The following is a 24,190-nucleotide window of genomic DNA, read 5'->3' as shown; positions in this document are numbered from 1 at the left end:
GGCCTTCCTCTTCTTTTTCCATCAAGGCTTTCACTAAGTCTAAAGCAGCCATGCATACTAAAAGACAAGCACCACAGGGCCCCTCTCAAGGCCCCTTGCCTAAAAAGCAGATGCTCAAAATGGCTGAGGATTTGATTACTTTTATCAGGGTTTCTCAACCCCCCCCCCCCCAGACAAAAGGCCCAGAGTGGAGGAAGAATCTCCTTCCTTGGGCCAGGCCTCCATTATTTCAGAACATTCTGAAGACCAGGAACATTCATACTCCCCTTTTGAAGATTCTGATGCAGAGGAGTCCATTCCCTCTGTCTCCCCCCCCCCCCTGAGGATTACTCTTTTGGGGAAACCTTACATACCTTGAGGGAACACTTCCACTGGGAAGGCCAAGAGTACTCAGACTCCAAGAAAAGGCTTAGGGATTTCCTCTTGCTCCCTCAGCACAGGCCTCTGGCTATACCTCCTGTCTTAGACAATACTAGATGATGTGTATTCGGAGGCCTGCCTTAACCCAGATTCTTTACCTCCAGCTCCAGTCAAGCCTGACCGGTATTACCGGGTTCCTGATTCACACCAATTTTTATACAAAAGCCATGCGGCTGACCCAGAAACTATTTCACAGGGTCCCAAGGGAATTAAGGCCTCCACTGCTAAAAATCCATTACCTTCAGAGAGAGATTCCAGAGCTTTAGAAAGGTGGGGGAAGAAGGTATACACCTCAGCCACCTTAACCATGAGGGCATTAAACTGTCAGTTCCATATATTAATGTACCAACAGCTTCTGTTATCACAGTTGAAAAGCAAAATGTCACAACCTGAACAACCAGACTTGAAGGAGTTGCAGGATTTGTTACATAGTGCAGAACAAGTGGGTAAACATACCTTGCAATGTGGTTTTGATGCTTTAGAGGCCTCATGTAGAGCTGCTGTTACAGGATCAGTCATACGTAGACATGCTTGGCTCAAAGAGCAAACCTTACTAGATCATGTTAAAGCTAAATTACTGGATGCACCTCTGCAAAAAAGATGTATTGTTTGGTGTTAAAGCTGAGGAGGTATTAAAGAAAATGGAGGAAAAGGCAAAATCAATGCAAACAGTGAAAGATTTCCTACAGGTACAACCTCCACGTTTCAGTAGAAATTAGCCTTCAAAAAATTGGTCCTTTCCAGCCACGGACAGACCCCAAAGAGGTAGATACAGGTGCCCGAGGGGTACAGGGCAATCTCAAGGATGGTTTAGAGGCAGACAATGGCAAGCACCTACACAAAGAGGTGGTGAGGATAGTTCACAGCCATTCAGAAAGCAGAACCAATGACTTTCCCCTTTGCATGCCAAGCAAGGCTCAAATGGCAGCACCTTTAGGCAGAAAACTGGCATTATTTTTGAAAAATTGGCATATTGTCACAAAAGACAAATGGATCCTGGACATTATCGACAGAGGCTACAGATTCCACTTTCACACCCTTCCAAAAATGAGAGGCACGCCAAACCTGCCACACAATCAAAGGGCAGAGGCACAAAAACAAATTTCAGATCTCATGGACATGAAAGCTATTCAAGAGGTACCTGCACAAGAACAGGGTCAAGGTTTTTATTCCAGACTATTCCTGGTACCACGGAAGGGCAAAGATTGGAGACCTGTTTTGGACCTATCCATCCTAAACACATTTTTACTCGTGCCAAAATTCAAGATGCTCACATTACAGCAGCTTCTTCCCATGCTGGGCAAGGAGTCTTGGCTGGTAATATTGGACCTCAAGGAGGCATACCTGCATGTCCCAATCAGACAAGATTGCAGAAGATACCTCAGATTTCTTGCAGGTTCAACACATTATCAATTCTCTGCATTGCCCTTTGGCTTATCTACTGCACCCAGAGTGTTCACAAAATGCCTGGCATCAGTAATTGCCTACTGCAGACTTCAAGGGATACAAATATACCCATATTTGGACGACTGCCTGATCCAAGCGGACAGCAAGCACATACTTCTGAAACATCTGGCGTTTGTAATAAGGTTGTTGAATTCTCTGGGATACACAGTCAACAAAAATAAATCAAGGCTAATACCCTCTCAAACAATTTTCCTGGGTGCCAACTTGGATACAAACACCCAGATGGCCTACCTCACACCAGAGAAACAAGGGCAACTAACTCAATACTTCAGAAAACTGGCAACTTTCACCAGGCTGACTGCAAGGAAAATCCTGCAGGCTCTGGGATTCATGGCATCTTGCATCCTACTAATCCCATGTGCAAAGCTGCATATGAGGAAACTTCAATGGTACCTAAAAAACCTATGGTCTCAACACAGCTACAGTTTGGAAACAATAATACCACTGATTCCATGTCTTCAAAAGGAATTTCTGTGGTGGGCTCAAGCATGCCAAAGAAACACAGGTCTCCCATTCTGCAAGCCTCAAGCAAATCAAGTCATCACAACAGACGCCTCGGATTACGCCTGGGGGGCGTACATGACAGATCGGTGCATTCAGGGCAAATATTCCCAAAAAGAAAAGCACCTATACATCAATCAAAAGGAAATGCTAGCAGTAATAAATGCTATTATAGCTTTCAAAGACCTACTGCATCCAGGCCAGCTATTGATAAGGACAGACAACACCACAGTAATGTGGTACATAAACAGGGAGGAACCCATTCATACCCCCTATGCAGGCTAGCTGTGTCTCTTTGGAACATGGCTGTGGAATTATAAATCGAGCTTCAAGCACAGTTCCTGCCAGGCAAGGAAAACACGCTGGCAGACAACCTAAGCAGAAATATGACAGATCCACACGAATGGAAGTTGCATCCTCAAGTTTTTTCAAAGATAATTCAAGCATGGGGAAGGCCAGACATAGATCTCTTTGCATCCCACAGAAATCACCAATTGGCAAAATTCTGCTCAAGGACCTTTCATCCACAGGCCTGGAAAGTGGACGCACTCTCTTTCAGTTGGACAACAATGACAGTTTATGCCTTTCCACCTCTTCCTCTGCTGCCCAAAGTTCTATTAAAAACCAGAGCAGACAGACCAAAGATGATTCTCATTGCTCCAGACTGGCCAAGACAACACTGGTACCCACTCCTGAGGAGCCTGACGCATTCTCCACCATGGATCCTGCCTCTAATGCCTCTTCTACTGACTCAGCACAACTTCAAAAACTCTTCACAGTCAGCTGAAAACACTCAATCTAGCCGCATGGAAGATTCCTTAAAATCACAACAGACCCTACTCTCCAAGGAGGTGCAGGATGTCATTTTGGAGGCCAGAAGACCTTCTACTAGAAAAGCCTACTCCGCAAAATGGAAACTGTTTTGTGCCTGGAATGAGAAAAGGGGCCAGAATCCTGGAATACTGAATTTACCTCAAATATTACAGTACCTAGCTGAGATGCTAAGCAAAGGACTTTCATTCTCCTCTATCAAAATCCATGCCTCAGCCATTTCTGCAGAATACAACACTGATCCTCCTTTATTCTCTCACCCCCTCTTAAGACAGTTCCTCGGAGGGGCTAAGAATATAAAACCCCCAAGGAAACAACCAGTACCTGCTTGGGACCTCAATTTAATTCTAGAAAAACTGACTTTGCCTCCCTTTGAGCCAGCTGCTTCAACAGAACTGCAATATTTGTCCTGGAAAACAGCCTTCCTGCTGGCTATCACCTCAAGCTCGCAGGGTTTCGGAACTACAAGCCCTCATGGATGTGCAGCCTTTCATCATTTTCCATCAGGACAGAGTTTCCTTACGAACCAATCCTTCCTTTATGCCAAAGGTAGTATCCAGCGTAGCCTTGAATCAGGCTATCCACTTACCTACCTTTTACCCCAATCCTCAAAACAAAGGGGAGAGACTACTACATTCCTTGGACATTCACAGACAGCTACGTTGTTATTTGGACAGAACAAAGCCTTTCAGAAAATCAGAGCAACTCTTTGTGTCCTATGCTGCAGGAGCTCAAGGGAAGCCTATTTCCAAACAGACAATCTCAAAATGGATAGCCCACTGCATACGCTTTTGTTACTCTTTTCATGGTAAAACTGTACCTGCAGGCATCAGATCTCACTCCACAAGGGCCACAGCTACCTCTACAGCTTTCCTCAGGGGGGTTCCTACCAAAGATATTTTGGAAGCTGCCACTTGGAGTTCTGTACATTCTTTTTCCAAGCACTATCACCTACCATTATACTCCAAATCTAGAGCAGGCTTTGCCACTGCAGTCTTGCAGGGCATCCTGGCTCCTCCTAGTTCCACCTAGTGCCTACCACCCCTTTTTTAGCTTTGGTATTCTACCCATCTGTTATGACTGCAGCTGTATGCACGATGAACATAGTACAGTTTTGTACCTACCCTAAATGTAGATGTTAGAGTGCTAATACAGCTGCAGTCCAGGTTTCCCTCCCTCCTTCCCCTCTGGGACAGGCCTAATGGCTAACACTTCCTCATACAACCTGATTGGTGTATTCTTTTATGGTGTATTTGCTTGCAACTACTGTTTTTTGATTATTCTGCATTGCATTATTACATAAATTTATGTATTGCCTTCCGTCTGGGGGCACCTGACATCTGGGGCAAGAAAAACTGTAGAAAATGGTGTCGGCTGGTTCTTTTATACCCCTGTCGCACTGACGTCAGGGAAGAAGCGACGACAACAGACGTCAGACCTAGACTTTGGAATTCGGCCGACCGAGGACCCGCCTGACGGCAGGAAAACCCATCTGTTATGACTGCAGCTGTATTAGCACTCTAACATCTAAATTTATGGTAGGTACAAAACTGTACTTTTTCCTGCAGGAGTTGCTGTAGTCTGTAGAGCATTCATTAGGAGGAAGTAGAAGGGGGGTTTAAGACTCTTCTTGGACAGTTTCCTCCTCCATTCTTTGGTTTGTCTGTCTTCCCACATGTGATAATGCTACAGTGATCCATATAAGGAACATAAAGTAGTTGTATGAAGAGTCACCATTAGAGATGATGTTTACTAGGGTGATCCTTTTCCCTCTTTATTACTTTGCACTCCCAGGACTGAGGTTGGGAGCTGAGGTGTCATTATCTTGTTTCCAGTCCCATTACTTCAGGTAATCCTGTGTACTCTGGAAAGAAACTTTTTCTTGTCCCCCCCCCCCCCACACACACACACACACACACACAGTGGACTTAGCAGTAGGTGTATTTGGGATATTTCTCTGTACATTTTCATGTCTACCATACCTTTACTAACAAAATAAAGCTGCCGTTCTTGTGGACTGACTGCCCCTTTAATCATATGTCCGTGCACTGGAGTGGAGCCACTTGGTAATGCCTCACCCCACCAGCTAATTCTGTATGGGTATGGAGCATCTACTGTCATGGTGGGTGTGAGCACATAACTCTTCTTTTTGCTAATATACCTGTAAATGCTGTATTGTATACATACACTATTCAGATTATTTTTGTAGATCTGATACTAGGAATCATATATATTAGATTCACTGTAGGGATTTCCTCTCCTGCAGTCTCCAGCACAGCTGTTGATCTTCGTATTTTTGCAGCATGTGCATGCCATGATGCGATGTGCTGGGTCTTGGAGTGTATTACCTTTGCACCCTCCATTTCTTGTCTTCTGATCCTAAAGTTTGGTTCCTGAACCTGATGATCATAGTGGAATAGTACGGTACTTGCTTCTGCAGAGTAAACGCCAGTGAAATGTTGAGGCTACCAAATCATAAGTTATCACCCACTCTGTTAATTCCTAAGAGCTTGAGAGAGGTTTTATAATGCAAAGCACGGTCAAAAATGCCAGCATTCTCTTATGGTCATTAGAAAAGGCAGTTGAGAAGCATTGAGACTTGGATTCATGAGACAGCATGATATGCCTAGTTTAGGTCTCGCAAGACAGCAGCACGAGTGCCCAGTGGAGAGTTTGGCGTGAAGGTTTTCTTCAGCTGAAAGGTCATTGCTAAGAGTATCATCAAGAGATGAATTTTGTGGAGTGCTTATAACCCTTAGGGAGTTGCCCATCTCTTGAGATGGCGTCGCTACTTTCCCTTTGTCAGTTGAAAGTTTGGGTTTGTGCCATAATTTAATGACTTGTAAGATGTGTCGTCAGACATTGCTTGGAGGTGGTGGTTTCCAAAGTCTCATTGCTGCCTATTAGCCTGTTAAGTGATTGGAGCTCACCCACAACCAGCCATATTGTAATGAGGACTTGAGGGCTCATAGTAGGCCTGTCCCCATCCCCTTCTGAATCTGACACAGCTTAATGGTTTAGGTTGTGGATGATTTTTTCCTAGGGTCTAACATTTCAGTATTGGCAGGGCAGGCCATTGGCATACATTTGTTTCTTGCATTAGGGGATCTGTCCTTGTGAGTGTGGGAGTACGCCCTTAAGAAACAGGACGTGTGAAACCTTTGCCAGGTCCTGTATGGTCATCTCTAGTACCATGCTACCTTCATCTGGTAAAGTTTTAAAAGTTCTCTCTCCCATTGTACACTCAACACCAGCAACATCAGCAGAGTGTCAGTCTGCCTATCCTAAGTCTAGGTATTAAATGATTCTTTCACTTTGTGCTCAGGAAGGGGGCTTGAAAGATCCCAAAGCCCTCTTTTCTGTAATGAATAAGATCAGTAAAACTTCCTTCTTAAAGTCCCCTTTTCCCCAATGATTTATCCTTTGAAATCTGTAGGTTCGTGAAGTTAACTTTGGCTTGGGCTTTGATCCCCTTACCTTCTTAGAAACATCTCATTGAGTATCTGTGGAAAAGAGGAGCCTTTGGTTATTTCACTCATGATGACCTCTTAAGGATGCTGTCCACTTTGCAAAGAAACATGCTGATTCTTGATTTTACACTGCTGTCTTGTCAAGTCATCTTGTATGTCAAAAAATATTCATTTGAACTTTTGGTTTTGTAGCTAGCAAGATGATTTGCATTTCATTAGTACTGTGCTCTGCAAATAAGTTTCAGAAATGTGCTTTCTGGAAGTAGGATGTGTTAAGATGTCTTAATCATGCTTTTTAAAAATTGGAAATGGCATAAAGGTTGATTATTTTTCTCTGTATATGTGATTATTCCACTGTTCATTTTTCATTGGAAGTCAGCATGGTACTTTTTTTTTATCCAAAACAACAAATAAGTCACAAAAATAGCAAGGAAAGTGAGCAGAAGTAGATCTGGGGATCACAATGATGTAAAAAATCTGTTCTTTTTCCACAAACCGCTGTAGTACAATGAAAACTTTTTTATGAAGACAAGATGCACACAATCAAATAAGCGCTTTCGTCTCTGCTGATTCAGAGACTTCTTCAGACAAAGAAGTAAGGATGAAACAACTCTTTAAATACTAAATTACAGCTTATGCAGCTAAACCAACACCCCTAATTAATGTTAAAACATGCCCACCAACACACTCCGTTCTCATTGTCCTGCTTTCTAAAATTTAAGGCATTAGAAAGATTAATTTTTTAATTTGTGTGCTTTACATGAGATTATGCTAATGTTGTTTCCATATTTGTCATATTGTACTTATTGTTTATATATATATATACTTTTTGATACTATTTTGTTTTAGTTTTATTATATATACGTTTTTACATAGCTTTTAGTAATTCACAGATTTGTTAGTGTTTTATGCTTTACTATGGACTGAGTGTGCTCACTTTTCTTGCTGTTTTTATACTTTTTTTGACAGTGTGCTATTCAGTGATCCACATCATATGCAGAAATCATTTGAGACTAAGTATTTGTAACAGTTGTAATCACAATACTAGAAGTTCCTGAAAAGAAATTAGGCTAGCATGCATGTTTGATGTTTCCCCTTTGTACTTCCTAGATTGGAGAGGAGCGGGCTACTGCTATTTCTCTGATGAGAAAATTTATTGCTTACCAGCATACAGACACAGTAAGTACACGTTCATTTATATTTGATGCATTTTTTTTCTCTAGAAATAGACTTATGTTGGCATTGGATTTAGTGCTGCAAATTTTTTTTATATTTATTCTGTAAGCTCATAATTAGGTGGGAGCTTTCAAATCTCTAGTCATACATCTCACATAAGCATGTGATACTAATTTTGTTTTTGACTTGCTTTCTCTCCTTTGTAAAAATTAAATTCAGAAAGTAATGTATTACTGTCATTACAAAGGCAATCCGTCATGAAAAGTTCTGTAATTGGCAGTAAAATGCAGAAAAAAGTTTTCATATTTGTCACAAATGTACTTTAAGTATGAGCAGTGATATAAGATCTTACTTTGTTCAGCAGAAAATTGGCTACAAAATGTTTTTAAAGAAAAGTAAATCTACATTTTTGAAGTAAAATAGATGACAGAACAAATATATTTCAGTACTTTAAAAGATTATTCATACATCTGTATATTTGGCTAACTGGATTAACCAAAATTAGCGTTATTTATTTGATTTTTAAAAAAAAAGTATTTTATAATTGTCAGATGTGTAGAAAGTCCAATTTTCCATTTTATTGTGACAAATGTTAACATTTAACTAAAATTTAAATGGTGATAGCAGTTGCTGCATAGTTTTAGTTGGCTCAGCTAAACTGAGTAAATGGAGTAGAGTTGTGCTTAGCTTATTTTCAAAATTATTTTTATAAGCCCCTAATCCCCCTCAGGCTCTCCACCAGCTACCTTTTTTTATCCATACATGGGTCCCCATTTGATTCTCCTAGCTGCACTAGATATAAACTCTGCTGAGTGGGCCCCCCAACTCCTCAGGGAGTTGATCTATACAGTAACTCTCCACTAAGCCCAGACAGTGAAGGATCTTGATGGACAGAAGTGAGAGTGGATGTAAGGAGTTATTTTTGTGACAGTTGGTCCCTTTATCTATGAGAGATTGCACAGATATTTACTTCCCCTCTCTCTTTTGGATGGGAGAGCTGACCATTCACCTGTTTATCTGCCCCCCCCCCCGAGCCAGTCATACAAGCCTACCAGCAGCCCAACTCTATTCTTAAATTCAATTCCCAGCTGTACAGAGAGATGCTGTTCCTCAGGCTAGCCAGAATTGGCACAATTTAAGAGTGTGGCATAACTTTATAGCAAACAAAGATTTTTTTAATAGGTTACTTTGTTGCATAAGTATGTACTTGATGAAAACTTAATTTATTGAGAACTTTTATTTGATATTTAGCCTTTATTTGTGGTACAGTACTTGAGATTGCATGATATTGATAGTTGTTTGAAGGAGTTTCCCTTAATTTGACATTTGCTGTTCATTTGTATCACTTTAATGTTGAAATATATTGCTTTACTTTTGTGAAGGATGATTTGAACTGTTAAAAATTAGATGTAGAACTGTGGTTCCTTTAACATTCACCCTTAAATGTAGTAGTTGTAGGATATTACAGACCCGCTGATCTGATCCTGGAAACCACTGTGATCTCATATTAGCTGATTCACAGTTCCTCTCTGTTTTCTATATTTCTCTAAAGCCTTTATAATGCGTGGCATGTGCACGTTTTATGATGCCACATGACCCACTAAGAGTGCTGGCTATCCATTGAGTTTGTGTCTTTATGGTCTTTTCTACTGCATGCACTGTGACTTTGGATCATGCTGCACATTGTGGGAGCATTATTCTACGCTTAAAGCAGCCATAGTTTGTGTGTGGGCACTGCATTTTGAGTTTAAACATTAGTGTTGTCTATTGCTTGGGGGTGGAGCATGGTATGAATCACTACTATAAATGCTACACCACTTTGATTCTACTGCCAGAAGATGCAGGAGTGAGAAACTCCTGCCTCACTAATGAGAGGAGGTCCTGTACCTCAGCACCAGGCCAGTGCTGGAGTGTCATGTAAAGATCAAGGAGGTGGAAGCTAGACAAGTCACATTGTCCTCAAGGTAAGTTCATCATGAGAGGACTTCCATGTCCCCAACATCACATTCTCAGCAAATAGGCTTTCATTTTTATGCCACTTCCATTTCAGTGAATGGTTAGAAACTGTTGAGTAGTGTACCACTAGTAACCCAACTGGGTGGGAGTGCATCCTGAGGTGTAGTGTAAAGGATTTGTCATTTAAGAACAAGCAAGCTGTACATGATTACAGTGGACGTAAGCACAAGTATTTAGTTGGCAGTGCAGAAAGTTGAATGTAACAAACAAAAATCAAAACAACATTTTTGTAGCTGGGGATAAGCTCCCGTAAAGTTCTCTAAATGAAGTTTCTAGGAGAAAATTTCTCGACTCCTCAGCTGTAAGATCTTACTGAATTCAGTAGTCAGACTTAAACAACCCATGAGAGTTGTTGCTTAAGAAAAAAAAAACTGTTCTCATTTTGTGTAACCGAGTATGATTCATTTTGTACTCGTATATACACACCACTCATAAGCTGATACGCACAGTAGAATGGCCAGAGCACATTTATGACCAACCTTGTCCAGAAGCATAGTCCATCGAATCTTCTGAATGGAGTTTGATGGTTGTGTTTGTGACAGAGCACTATATTGCATTCTATCCACACCTGAGATGGTCCAGATTGTAGTCCACTGGCTCTTCTTTCTTTAGGGTTGACTCATTAAATCCTTTAATATCAGGCAGTTACTTGATAGGACATGTTCTTACAAGTGCTGCAGCGCATTCTTGTGGAAAGTGGCCTGACGTCTGTACTGGGTCCAAATGCAAGTTGCTTATGTTACAGTGCCACATCTGACCGGCAGTTGATCATGCAGTAACAGCTATAAATAAATGCAATCTGAGGTCATGCTGCTCAACGCTAAAAGTCTAAATCTCAAGATACACTCGCTCTAAGCACTCCTCAAAATGGAGAAAATCAACATTTGTGCTGTAATGGAGACCTGGTTTAAAGCAGTAGAAAGCACCCCTGCGCTACCAGGCTATAACTCATTCCACACCTTTCGGCCCTAGAACATGGACTGATGCTCCAAAGGCGGTGGTGTCTCCATATTCATAAAGGATATGCACACCTCCAGACTATAGTAGCCCAGCATAACGCATGTGAGATACTCCAGGTACAACTAACATTGGGTAAGACGGCAATTCAGGTCATAGCCTGCTATAGGTCCCCAACCATGTCCCAAGACTCACTCCACATTGCCAAGCACCCTGGAAACTGTTAAGATCCAACCCAACACTCTCATACTAGGTGACTTCAACTACCCCTCCATCAACTGGGAAAACTACTCATGCACCAATGCACTGACCCAACACTTCCTGGAATTCATCAGTTCCAATGCCTTGGACCAGCTTATTCTTACCCCCACTAGATGAAGCAACATACTTGAACTGGTTATTACTAACATGGGCAACCGTTGCTCTACACCAGTAGTCAATTCCTCCCTGGTTAGATCTGACCACAAACTAATCACCATGGAAATCCACATCTCACCCACACTTCCCACAAAGCTGTCCACCATGAAACACTTCTCCAAGGCTGACTTTGGACTCCTAAAACCAGAGGTGGCTAACTTCATGGCACCTATGCCAATGGAAAATAGATGCATGACTGCCGAATCATACAGTAAACTGTACGAACACTTGCATAAATGCATGGAACTAGCCATACCCAACAGAACCAAAAAAAGGAAGCCAATCTGGTGGTCCCCTGCTGTTAATAAACTCTACAACAGAAGGAAGAAACTTTTGCAGAAAAAGGTGAAGTCCCGAGACTAGAAAAATTCCCTTAGCCTCACCAAAAAGTTGAGATCCCTCATCAAAGCCTCCAAAGCCAGCAGATTTGCAGCAGACAGTAAAATCACAAAGCCTTCTATAATTATATCGGGAATCTCCACGGCAATACCCAGATTTGCTCTGAGTTACTGCACACTAGGACATCCTGTACTGAGCCAACAGATATTGCCAACATACTGGCCGACAGATTCAGTGCCAACTTTATCCCCCCCCCCAAAGGACCAATCTCAATACCAGAAGAATGCCAGGCACCCAGAATTACTGCAGCACAGGTTAAAGCTGCATTGTCCAAGGCCAGGAATACAGGTTCCATGGGACCTGACAAATATCCCTGGCTGTGTTCTACATGAACTACAAAGTGAACTGGCACCACATCTGTGTGCCCTGTTCATTCACAACCCTACCTCAGGCTTTGTCCCTACTGAATGGCGCACTGCTACAGTCATCAATTCTCCATAAAGGAGGAGCGACTACAGACCCTGGAAATTATCGCCTCATTAGCCTGACGAGTCTAATATGCTAAGGAGCTCATCATCCTTAACAGGGATATAGGGAATATCCAGACTCTAGATGCCGCGCAGTTTGGTTTTGTGAAGGGTAGATCATGTCTGCTTAACCTGGTTGACTACTTTGAGTCCGTCACCAGAGGTGTGGATGAAGGTAAGGCAGTTCATACAGCCTACCTCGTTCTGGCCAAGGCCTTTGATACCATTCCTCACTCAGGAATTATTGATAAACTCAACAAACTAGGTATCGACCCCAATATCATTAGGTGGGTTGCAAATTGGCATACAGATATATAACCCACAGTGTGAAAGTATTGGACTCCAAGTCAGACTGCTGACCAGTCATGAGTGAGGTCCCACAGGGATCAGTGCTGGGTTCTCTCCTGTTTGGCATCTACTTCTCAGAAGTCTAGGCCAACATGGAGGGACTCTGGCTGACCAAGTTCGCAGCCGACTGCAAGCTGGGAGCCATTATTAACTCCAAGTGATGCAGACATCTTACAGAAAGGCCTCACTGAGACCAATGACTGGTGTCAAAACCATGGCCTTAAGCTTAATGCCAAAAAATGCGTAGTCATCCCCTTTGGGTAACACTCTGTTCCCACTAATTACCACATGGATAGGAGCCCACTGAAAACTGAAGGCATTATAAGAGATCTGGGGACACAGGTTGACCGCAATCTCTCCGACCACCACTTTGCCAGTTTGGTCAGAAAATCCTATGTGGCACATCTCATTACCAAGGGTTTTGCATCCAGGAAGAAAGAGGTCATCATTTATCTCTACTTTTCCCTCATTAGACCAGTCATAGAGTATAGTGCCCCATTTGGCATGTACCTCACTAGACACCTGCAATAGCTGGAGAGGCCAAAAAAGTACCTCACGAAGAGGATCCTAGGCTTTAAACACATTTCCTACATGGACAGACAAAAAAACTCCAGCTATTCTGTCTCATATCGTCTACTAAGAGGCAATCTCTGCTTGACTTACAAAGCCATGTCTGACCCAGCTCTGTTAGAAATGCTACATCTAAAGAAATCCCAGTCCCTCCGCACCACATGCTCCAGAGGCCTCAACTTCATTACTACAATCAACAGAACATGCTGGAGGGACAGGTTCGTAATCCAGAGACTGCCCATGCTCTGGAATAGACTTCCCATACATGTCAAGCAAAGCACCTCACTGGCCCTCTTCAAGAGAAGTCTTGATGAGTGGATGGGAAATAGAAAGTTCACCCCAGGGATAACTCCAGTGGCTCTACTTAATAAAGGCACTGGGAACTAATGTCAGGCAGCACAATGCCAGGGCACTTCTATGGGCTAGGCTTGTAAAGGCCCTAGGGCCATTAGCCTAGTACACACCTATAAACCTGTTATTTCCTTGTAACCTAACATATGCCTTTAGCATATTCAACCCAAGCTGATTGCTAGATACATACAAACCCTGTGTGGTGTTCAGACAATTCTACCCTTGCCACCAGTTCTTCTTTGGAGGGCTTACATGCCCCAAAGAACCTTCATAATGCTTCCTAAAAGTAGAAATTGTGACTTTCCACCCTGTTTGGATCGATTCCACTCTTTAGATGTGCTTTCAAGCTGTTTGAAGTCTACCCTGGAGTGCTCCCTATCCCCATTCTCTTTTATCTGTTGGTTTGCTTCTTTTAACTGAGAAGATAGACTGGTCTGGAGGACCCTTTTCATCTGCAGCCCAGGCCTAAAGCACAGTTTCTTGATCAATAACATACGTTGACAGAAAAGTTGTGGAATTTCAGTAGCATACTAATTTTAATGACTGTGCTGAAAGATTTCAAACTTTATTGCATTTCTGTTGCAGTTCCTAGATTAACTGATCTTAAATAATAGTCAATGTGAACTTGGCTGAATCAGGGTTAAAATAAAGCATACACATATTATGGAGGTTAGTCCATTTTGCTTATTCACCACTGAAATGCCCAAACAAGTGTCTAGGGAAGAAGAAAAAACAACTTTGTGTCATTCTGCTATAGATCCTTGCATCAGTGCAATAGTGCATATGTTGTAAATTTGTGAGACTCTGGCTGGTGAAGTAAGATCCTGGACCATGGTCCTACATCGTGATTTTGAGACCACTACTTGAGCTGAAGTCTCTGTAAGGGAAGAATGTGAAAAATATTTCCAGAGCTACCTCTTTTCACAACAAGGGCATCTGCAAAATTCTTGGTAACTTATGACTGATGCAAGTTGGATTTATGCCTTGATCAGCCATCATCCATTGTTGGTACCTATGGTGGAGCTTTCCATTTGTGTGCAGACAGGAATTTTTCTCCCTCATCAGATGAGAATAAGTCCATATTTAAATTTCATCTCTCTCCACATTATATATTTCTGGCCAGGAGGACTCCTCCTGAACAGTCTTCAGAGTGTTTATACCGCTTCCAGTATATTCATTTTATAGAGACCATTAACATAATCAAAGAAAGCTTCTCGGTGGCCTGTCTCAGATTTTGTCCCCAAAGAGGAGATTGCCAGGATTCAAGTATCAGTGGGAACCCAGTGGAAGTAAAATCCCAAAAAGTGCACTCCCATCACTGTCAGGATGATAAAACCAATGTTTATTAAATCCAGTGTTCACTGTAAAGTAAGCTGCTTCCTTCCTCCAGTTAGGGACCTTAGTCAAGGCATGCTAAAGTGCTGAGAATTAGCAGGGAGGTAGCCCTCTGGTTAAACCTTTCCAAGTTTTATGAAATATAAATTGTAAACATCCTGTTTTACAGCCACCAGTTCGCAGGCCAGGTGACTTGTGTAAGTTTAACAAAAGAGGTAAGCTTTGTCTTTAGAATTTAAAATCCATGCCCTCAATCTTAACAGACCTGTTATTTCTGAGACACGTGGTGTATCATCCATTCTTTCAAGTTACTGGAAAGGCATGGCATACGTGTTTATATCTCTAGTACTGTTTAGTTTATATACTGTGACTCTTCTGATTTGGAAAATAATTTTTGGAGATGTGTGGCCTTGTTTCCCCAACCTTTCATGGGTTGACCACTGAGCCCTGCCCTTCCAGTTATTGCATGAACTCATTCATTCTCATAGATGAGAGTCCTGCCCATTCATTTTCTGGGCTTGAGTGTAAGATGAGTCAGAGCTATTGCCTGTGCAGTAGCAAAGTGGGTGGGGGAATTATTTCTACCCTCCCTCCAAGCTGTTTTATGCTTAGGGGCTGATGTGCAGTTGGCCTTTGCTGTGCATATCCACACCTCTGCCTGTGACAAAATCAAGTGGCCTTGCCCCCCTCATTGACTGCCTCATTCTTGTGATCCTGGTCTCCACCAGGTGTTCACGCACTGATCCACAGGAGAGCATGCTGGGCAGAATGCTGTCTACTCCCCTTGGATGGACAACAGTTGACCAGTGTTTTTAGTATCCTGTGAGCCAGCTGCAGCATTTCCCTGAGCTGCTAATTAAACTTATGTCATCTGGGTCTCATAGTTAGGGATTTATCCCTCTCTGCTAGTTGAGATTTCTTAGAAGTTTGTCAAATTCTAAAATTACAGGTGCTGCTGTTTGCGGCTGAACCTTGCTCAAGTCTTGCATGAAAGTTTGTCCACTTCAACCTCACAACAAGTCAGCAGTCTCTCTGCCCCGGCTCTGAAACTCCTCACTTAACTTCCATATTGTATCACTGTTCCCCTTTTTTTCCATATCTTGTTTCCCATGTGTGTGTGAAATTGAGAGAATTCCAAGGCTCATTCCCTTTAAGCATTTTAGATCGTCTGTTTCCAAAGGAGTTACTTTGGTATAGCAGAAGTGCCTTTAGTTAGTATTAAAACTAGTTGCTAGTTTTCCCTCCCTCTCCCTTGTCCATCTTGTTTGATAGTGTCCAGATAGTTGGGTGTGGTGCTTGAGCTTTTGTTGTCTTTTCACTTATTTTCTAAGTTGTGGGAAACTGATAAGGCTTCTGTATCGATGCAGATTGTAAGATTGGTGAAAGGTGTAGGTTCTGCATACTGCAAGAATACAGAAAGAAGCATATTTTAAGATGGTTGCCTTCTGATTTTGTGGCTGTTTAGGAAAAATAAAGAAAATGGAATCTTTTTAGAAGGAAGGATCACAAAGGGGCAGAACATAGGTTCATAGATTAGCACAAAGTTAACTGCTCTTGTGAGCCATTTTAAACCTAGCCAATTAAACCTTGTGAGACTCAAACCCTGCATCTTGTTTGTAAAGCAATCACCTTAACCATTAGGCCACCCTCCCAACCAGGCTGCCTTCTCCTTTCTCCTCCCATAGCCACCCTGCCTCACACCGTCTGATCATTGCATTCCTTCCTCTGCAGGCTCTGGCTCACTCCTTTACCCTCCCCTTCCCTTCTCACTCAATCTCTCAGACCTGTTTATAACATGCTTAACTACCTCCCTTCATCTCAACTCCAAATACATATCCAACTGACTTGCACCTAGCTTCCTCACACTACCAAATATACTACTCTCATTCAGTCTCCTATCTTACTCCTCTATCTTCCCCTTCCATCCCATTAGTCCTTCTAGCTTGTTCCACCTTCATGTGTCAGTTCTGCTTTATATCTGCTTAAGTTTAGTGCAATATTTGTATACAAGATTTAGGTATATGAGTTTAGAACAGTATCCGTTTGAGCTTAGTACTATCCTACCTTTATTCCTAGCTTCTAGCTAGATATTGGTATATTTATTCATGGCTATGTTTTATATTGTATGTATAGCCAATATTTGCTGCAGTATGTATTATTTGCTATTGTGTGTGTATTCAATTGTTCTTCATGTACTGTGCTGTCCTATTTATTATGTGGAGCTTTTCTCCCCAGGCTTCCAAGGAAAAAGGACTGTGTCCAGTTGGAATTTCCCGGTAAACAAATGTAAATAAAATAAATTTGCTGGTTTCAAGGATGTAGATTTATTATGTTTAGGATGTTTAAACCCTAAGTTTCAAAAGATGAGGCAGGGGCAAGAGGGGTATCCCATTTGGAATTGTATGTGTTTCCTGACCCTCCTTCAAGGAGGGGAGACTGCATTTTTTTAACTGGAAAAATAATTGTCCTACTGTTTAGAGTCCATACCCTCTTCCTCAATGTCAATGCATTCATCTAGATCTGTTTGCAGCCCTTCTCTTTGCATAGGCTGGAAAGTGGTAATAAAGGCAGTGGTGAAAGAGACTGAATTTAGCATTCTCTCTGACCCATATGTTTCCAGAAGAAAGTCCCTCCCTCAGCTTCCCTTTTTCCCAAGATGTGGCTTGGCTCCAGGTCATTTGATGCTAATATTAATAAAAAAAAAAAAGCAGAAACTTCACAGTTTGAGTGTGAATTTCACTCTTTGAAGTAGGTTATGCACCTAGTTCACTAAAAATTTGAACTGTAAAATACATTCTGCAAAATAATAAAATAGTAGGTAGTCCCCAGTTGAGTTAAAAATGGACTATGCTTTACTGAATACACAAACAAGCGATCCTTGTTGGGTATAATGAAAAGCATTAAAGACATGAATTTATATATAATTGGGTTATTTGGACCAAGGGAGTGGTTACAGAGGAAGGTTCTTTTTAAGATAAAAAGCATTAAACTCATTCCTTTAACCAAGTCCCCCTTCCCCTTTATTAAACTCATTCATTTAACCAAGTCCCGCTTCCCCTTTAACACACCGTAGTGTAAAATAGTAAAGGAGAACCACACTCAAAGACTAAAAAAAAAATGTTTATTTTGTCGTGGTTTGGAGTTTCTTACATTTTAACACCACTCTGGGACTATTTACAGGCTTTTAAATATTTTTATACATAATTTCTGAGTCTGACCACATGGGATCTGGCATCTTGAAATAATTCTGATTGTTTAGTCTGCCCCATAATGCAGTGTTTGTCTGTAAAAAAATTGTCATGTATGCCTATTTCTTCCTAAAGCTCCTGCCACTGCATAGATTTTACATGCATACACTGCTGTCTTTCAGTTGGTTAGTTTTAAGTAACTTTTCATGCCATGCGATGATTACTTAAAACGCAAACACTGCAAATGTCACAGAACAGACTTTCAAAGTGTATGTTATGTTGTCCTATCTCGCCTTCATTCTTTGCTGGTTGGGGTTCAGAACCAAGCATCGGTTCAAACATGGCCTTTACTAAAGCTCGAGAGCTTCTACTATTTCGAGGCTGTACCCTATCCCATCATGCTTAGGGAAGAATACCCAGATCTTGTTTGCTGCTAAACTAGATTGGGTGCTTCCTGCTAGGCTCCAGGCTATGTAGAAATGTTTCTTTGTTTTGACAGTAATTCTTGTTCCTTTTTGCTTCTATTGAGAATATTTAGTATTACTTTACTTATTTTCGTCATATTTACTCGTTTTTTGCTGTGCTATGTGTGTTGCTGGCCGTCTTCTGTCTTTAGACCATTCTTCTACCCGATCTAGTGTCCAAACTCCCTCTCTTCACAGGGTCTGTGTGGCTTTTAATGTTGTAATTTCTTCCTCTAACTTTGACAAGGAGTTTGTTTACATTAGAGGACTCCTTGAATCAGCCCTTTTTTAGTTACAGGGCTTCCCTTTACTTTTCTCATCTATTCTGCTTGTAGGGAGCAGTCTGTTAAGTTAGAGACTTTTCTTACCAGAGGAGATTGTCGTTTAAGTTAGAGACTTCTCCTCTGGTTTCCCCTTTCTACAGTTGTGGTGTGTCCCCCCTTTGATTGCAAGTTATTTAAAAAAAAAAAAAAAAAAAAAAAGGCTTTGTTTGTGCTTTAGTGTAGTTGATCTTGTTATAGTTAAAAATGTTAGTAGAATTTGGGATTTTGTAGTTTAAAAAATTGACAGTCATGTCTAAGGATGGTAAAGAACCAAATCCACATTGCTTCAAGAAGTGTGACCAATGTACACAAAAAATATATTTAACGGATGGACACACCAGCTGCGTTTACTGTTTGGGTGCTGTCCACCTTCAGGAGTCTTGCACTACTTTTCTTGAGTTTAATTCCAGAGTTTTGCAGGAAAGAAAAAACTCATTGTGAGGGGTCTGCTCAAAGTTCCCTTTTTCTGAGGCTATTGAAGGAAAACAGAGTTCTTCCTCTAAATCACCAATGTCAGACAAATCTTCAAAAAGAGCTTCTTCCTTCGCACCAGCATCTGAACCAGCGAAGTAGCAGGCAAAACAATCGAACATGGGCCTGAAGGCTTTTGGGCCAGAGACATCTGTCTCTTCGGCTCCACTGATCCTGTCGGAACCGATAGAGAGTTGTAGTCTGAGCAGGTCCCCTTTATTGGAACTGGTCTCGTCAGTACTACATTCACCCATTTTGCAGTCAACCAGGTCGTCAGCTCCATCCTCTCAGTCTTCCAGGAGCACGTCTGACTACTACATGGAGCGGGTGGTTAAGAGACTGCTACAGACACCGGCACTAGCCAAGATCCTGTCATGTCCTCCCAGAATATGAAGTCTGCTGTGAAACCATCACCACCCCTGTGACAATTCCTCTTCCGACCCAAGTTGTGGCTTCGGAGCCAGAAGGCTTGGATTTGATAGCAGTGGAACCCTCAAGACGAAGACCTGCTCCAGGGTCTTCTGTCCCGATTTCTGCTCCAACTTTCTTGATGCTATCCTCTGGCAAGGAGTCTAGGGGCTAGCACTCCCCTGTTGGGTCTGAAGAGGAGAGTTGGGTCAGACAGCTGTCTGATCTGAATCTACCTCTCGGAGCATCTGCGCCGGGCAGCACTGCGCCTGCATCGGCCTCGGAGCCTACAGCCTTGCTTCGGGGGGGCAGTCTCCTGGTTCATCCGAGCTGGGGTCTCCCTCAAGAATGGGATCGTAGTGCCTTCGAGGTCATGAGGAGTGTGTTGTCACCCCAGTCCGCTCCACTGTCGGATCTGAGCTTTCTTCCACCAAAGGTGCCAGGGTCTGTTTCTCTACCATCCCCCCCCCCTCCAGGTGTAGAGACTCAAAGTTGTAGGACACCCCAGTGGACAAAAGTCTCTTCCGAAATCTCTCCAGAGTATCCCTCTGAAGAGGTCCCCCGGAAAAGAACATGTAAGAGGAAACATCTAGACTCCTCTGAGGAGTCTGTCACTTCAGACATGGATCTAGAGGATTCAGAAGGTTCCCCATGGTCACCCTCTGAGGCTTTCTCATTTGCAGACATGCTAGAGATCCTTAAACAGAGAGGTGGTTGGAAATCCATCAATCCTTCTGACGAGTCAGTGTACCTGGAGGCTTTCGGATCTTTCTACCAGATCCATAACTTAGTTGAAAGGCGTGGGGCACTCCAGAATCTGTGAAGCCTGTTGAGGCCCAACAAGTTAATTACTGCCCTCTCTGACAAGGATTTTTGTCCAAAGGTGTCCCAGTAGATGCTATGGTGGTGGCGGCTCCATTAAAAAGGAGTTGTCTGAGACTTTCACGTCTGTCCATCCACCGAATACAGAATCTCGCATGATGAACAGATGTGGAAAGCGTATGTTCTCATCAGCAGCCTTTACACTCAGGTCGCTGAACTACTAATTTATTTTATTTATTTTATTTTACATTTGTTAACCGGGAAGAGTCCGACTGGATATAGGTCCATTTTCAGCGGAGGCCCAGGGAGAAAAGCTCCATACAGTAGACATAAGACAGACAACACATAATACACTATAAAATACAATAGAGAAATACAATCCAGAGAAATTTTTACATAATTACATAATGAAACCATTCCATTATAAGAGTAATTCAAAAATAGAGGTTATACAATGTATTTGTAGGTCATTTTCGAAGTTCCCAAGCCAACATTCAAGAGGTGCATATATAATTGTGTTACATAAAATACATTCTAGATTTCACTTAATCACGTAGCAGTACAGAGTAATATAGATAGGATTCAGAAACACTGCTAAGAGACCATAGTTTGGTGAACAGTAGTAAAGTGTAGGGAGTTAGTCAGGGGTAGAGCAAGGACAGAGCCATCGCAAAGTGAAGTATTGAGTAAGGTTCTTTTTAAATTGGGTTGGAGAGGGTTGTAAGGTTAGTTCTGTAGGGAGAGAGTTCTAGACTTTACCAACTGAGTTCATAAATAGAGCTTTCCCCGGCTGAGTTGTTTGTTTTGAAGGTGAAAGCTAACATTTTGTTAAAGGATCAGAGAGTTTTAAGGTTATGGTAGGGGATGATGAGTTTTTTAAGATCGGGTGTCCGGGCTTTTAGAGAATCTTGTGGGCGATTATTAGTTGGTTAGTTAATAGAAGGTTGGGTAGTTCAAGCCAGTTTAGTAGTTTGAGGTTGTGGCAATGATGGGTCTTGCAGGCAGAGGCAGTGGCAAATCTGCCAGTTTGATTATAGAAGATTGTGAGCTTGTTCAGGGAGGTTTTATTCAGGTTGGTGAATAGAGGGAGGCATAGGGAAGTGTGGATAGGAGATGAGTGTGAGCAAGAACAGTTCTGGCAAGGGGAGTTAAAGGTTTGATTCTATGTAGAGAGCCAAGTTTATTTACTGTTTTGATGGAGTGGTCGATATGCAGATCAAACTTTAGGTTGTTGACTATGACTCCTAGTAGTTTGGTTGAGGGGTCTGGTGAGCTAATAAGCTAATAGTGCCATTGTTAGATGTAATGGAGAAGGTTAGAAAGGAGGTCTTAAAAGATAGGGAGAACAGCAGCAGTTTTGTTTTTTTGTTTTTTTTTTGGGTTTAATATTAGAAGGCGATAGAGGAGCCAATTTTCAACCATGGTAAATGGGTTTTGAGATAGTGTCAGTAGTTCTTCTGGGGTTGTGGCAGAGCAGATCAGGGTTGAGTCTGCATATTGGATACAGGTATTGTCTGCTATTACTTTATGCAAGTCATTAATGAATATAGAAAATAGGAGGGGCCCTAAAATGGATCCTTGGGGGACTCCCAAGAGGTATAGGTAAGAGGGGTAGATAAGTTGTCTTTCCACAGGGTTGCCTGTTGTCTACCTCCCAGATATGACTTAAACCATTGTATAGCATGGGCGTCTAGGGAGATTATTTCTAGGGTTTGCAGGAGAAGTTGTTGGTTTACCATGTCGAAAGCTTTGGAAAGATTTAGGAAGATGGCTGAGGAAAGTTTATTGCTATTACAGTTGTGATTTATGGCATTGGTGAAGGACAGTAGAGCAGTGGTGGTACTGTGATTTGGTCTGAAGCCATGTTGAGAGTTTGACAGGTGATTGTTATCAAGAAGATAGGTTGGAAATTGTTTTTGGATACATTTTTCCAGGATTTTGGCTATAGGAGAGAGTATTGCGATAGGTCTGTAGTTTGAGATGTCAGTGCAACTGCCTCCCTTGTGGATTGGAATGATAGGGATACTTTGGATCGGATGATCTTGGATATAGGGTAGGCTACAGCATCTGCTGATTTTTGTAGGTAGTCTACTGGTAGGAGATCTGCAGCAAGGGTAGTTGGTTTTAGTTTTGTAATTGGAGTAAGGATAAATGAGACTGGTTGAAATTTGAAGGTGATTTGGGTAATGGGTGTAGAGGCAGAGGGATTTAGTGCACTGGGGGATAAGTTATTGGCTAGGTTTTAGTTTCTGTAAAGAAGCTATTGAAGGAGTTGGGCTACCTCTGCTGGAGAATGTGAGTTGTAAGTTGAAGGGACAGGGATGGTAGGTCATCCTGGATGGAGCAGTGTGTTTAGAGTTGCCCAGAATTTGTTTGGTTTGTTCTGATGTTTTTGTTGCAGGTTGTGAATAGTACTTTTTGTCGGTAGTGACAGATTTTCTTTGCGTCATTCCTTAATTGTCTATAATGGAGGTGATCTGTGAGGTTTTTTGAGGTAAGCCAAGTGGCCCAAACTTTATTTCTTAGTAAGATTTTTTTGCCTAGTTGCAGCTGTAAGCCATGGAGTGCTTTTGGTTTTAGTCCTAATGGTACGAGCTGGAGTGTGGCTGTCTAGGATGGATAAGAGTTTAGTATTAAAGTATTGTACTGCTTCTTCTAGTGGGAGATGCTTTAGAACTGACCAGTTGCAAAGTTTAAGATATGTTTGGAAATTCTTAAGGGTAAAATCTTTCTTGTTTCTGATTGTTTTATATGTGGGTTGTTTGTGAATTTCAGCCTTTTGCCTGATGATATAGGTGAGATTCACTTATGTCATCTGGCAAGGTTCTGGCTTTATACTTGAGTGGGTGATTGTTAATAAGTGTCCAATCTAATAGTTTCTTTATTGTTAGGTTTAGTGATCCTGGTGGGGGAGGATATGACTTGTGAGAAACCATAAAGGTTAATGTGGGAAGTGTGGAGTTCAGAGGAGCATGAGTACCAGTCTATATTAAAATCTCCAAGTATAATGGTTTCTTGGGGATAATTATTTGATAGCTAGTTTAGTATGTCCTCAAGTACTGGTATGTTTTTGCCTGGGGGGATGTAGACACAGATAATGTATATAAATTTGCTTTTATTGATGTGTAGTTTAATAGTAATGATTTCAGCATTAGTATTTTGGAAGGGTTGATGGCTGTCAATGGTCATTTCTAGCATGGATTTGTAGAGAACAGCTACCCCCTCCCTTTTTAGCAATGCGGTGATGTCTAAATATATTGTAACCTGGTGGTATGACCTCACTATCTAAAGTACTTGGTTTTAGCCAGATTTCAATGAGACAAAGAACATCAGGAGAAAGGTGATCTAGTAGGGCATGGAGGTGATGTTCATCGTGAATACAGCTGCAGTCATAACAGATAGGTTCTCCTGCCGTCAGGCGGGTCCTCGGTTGGCCGAATTCCAAAGTCTAGGTCCGGCGTCGGTTGTCGTCGCTTCTTCCCTGACGTCAGTGCGACAGGGGTATAAAAGAACCAGCCGACTCCATGTTCTTCAGTCTTTCTTGCCACGCGGTGCCCGAAGCAGAAGCAGTTCGCAAGTGCCAGTCGGCCAGCTCCTGAGATTACGAAAAATTTGGAAAACCGAAGTCTTCTTTAAAGCTAAGTACCCCGTTGGGGAAACTTTTCTTGCCTCAGACCAATGTCAGACAAAGTTAATAATTGTATTTCTTGTGGGAAGCAAATACCGCATAAGGACTTTCATTCCCTCTGTATACCTTGTTTAGGCCCAGACCACGACGTCTCGGTCTGT

General features: G+C 42.0%; 1 protein-coding gene across 1 annotated transcript in view; it reads left to right on the top strand.

Moving 5' to 3' along the window:
- SUPT5H (SPT5 homolog, DSIF elongation factor subunit) overlaps positions 1 to 24,190 on the top strand; it is a 1,344,557-nt gene that overhangs the window by 204,743 nt on the left and 1,115,624 nt on the right. The window contains exon 5 of the mRNA XM_044069729.1: positions 7,800 to 7,868. Coding sequence (XP_043925664.1) covers positions 7,800 to 7,868 — 69 coding nt within the window. The remainder of the gene's footprint in view (positions 1 to 7,799; positions 7,869 to 24,190) is intronic.

This window comes from Protopterus annectens, chromosome 4.part0 (genome assembly GCF_019279795.1).
Source record: "Protopterus annectens isolate FY-2018-M chromosome 4.part0, PAN1.0, whole genome shotgun sequence".
In the NCBI taxonomy this organism is placed as follows: Eukaryota; Metazoa; Chordata; order Ceratodontiformes; family Protopteridae; genus Protopterus; species Protopterus annectens.
Note: the sequence above shows the minus strand (reverse complement) of the source record. Positions and strands in the feature narration are given on the sequence as shown.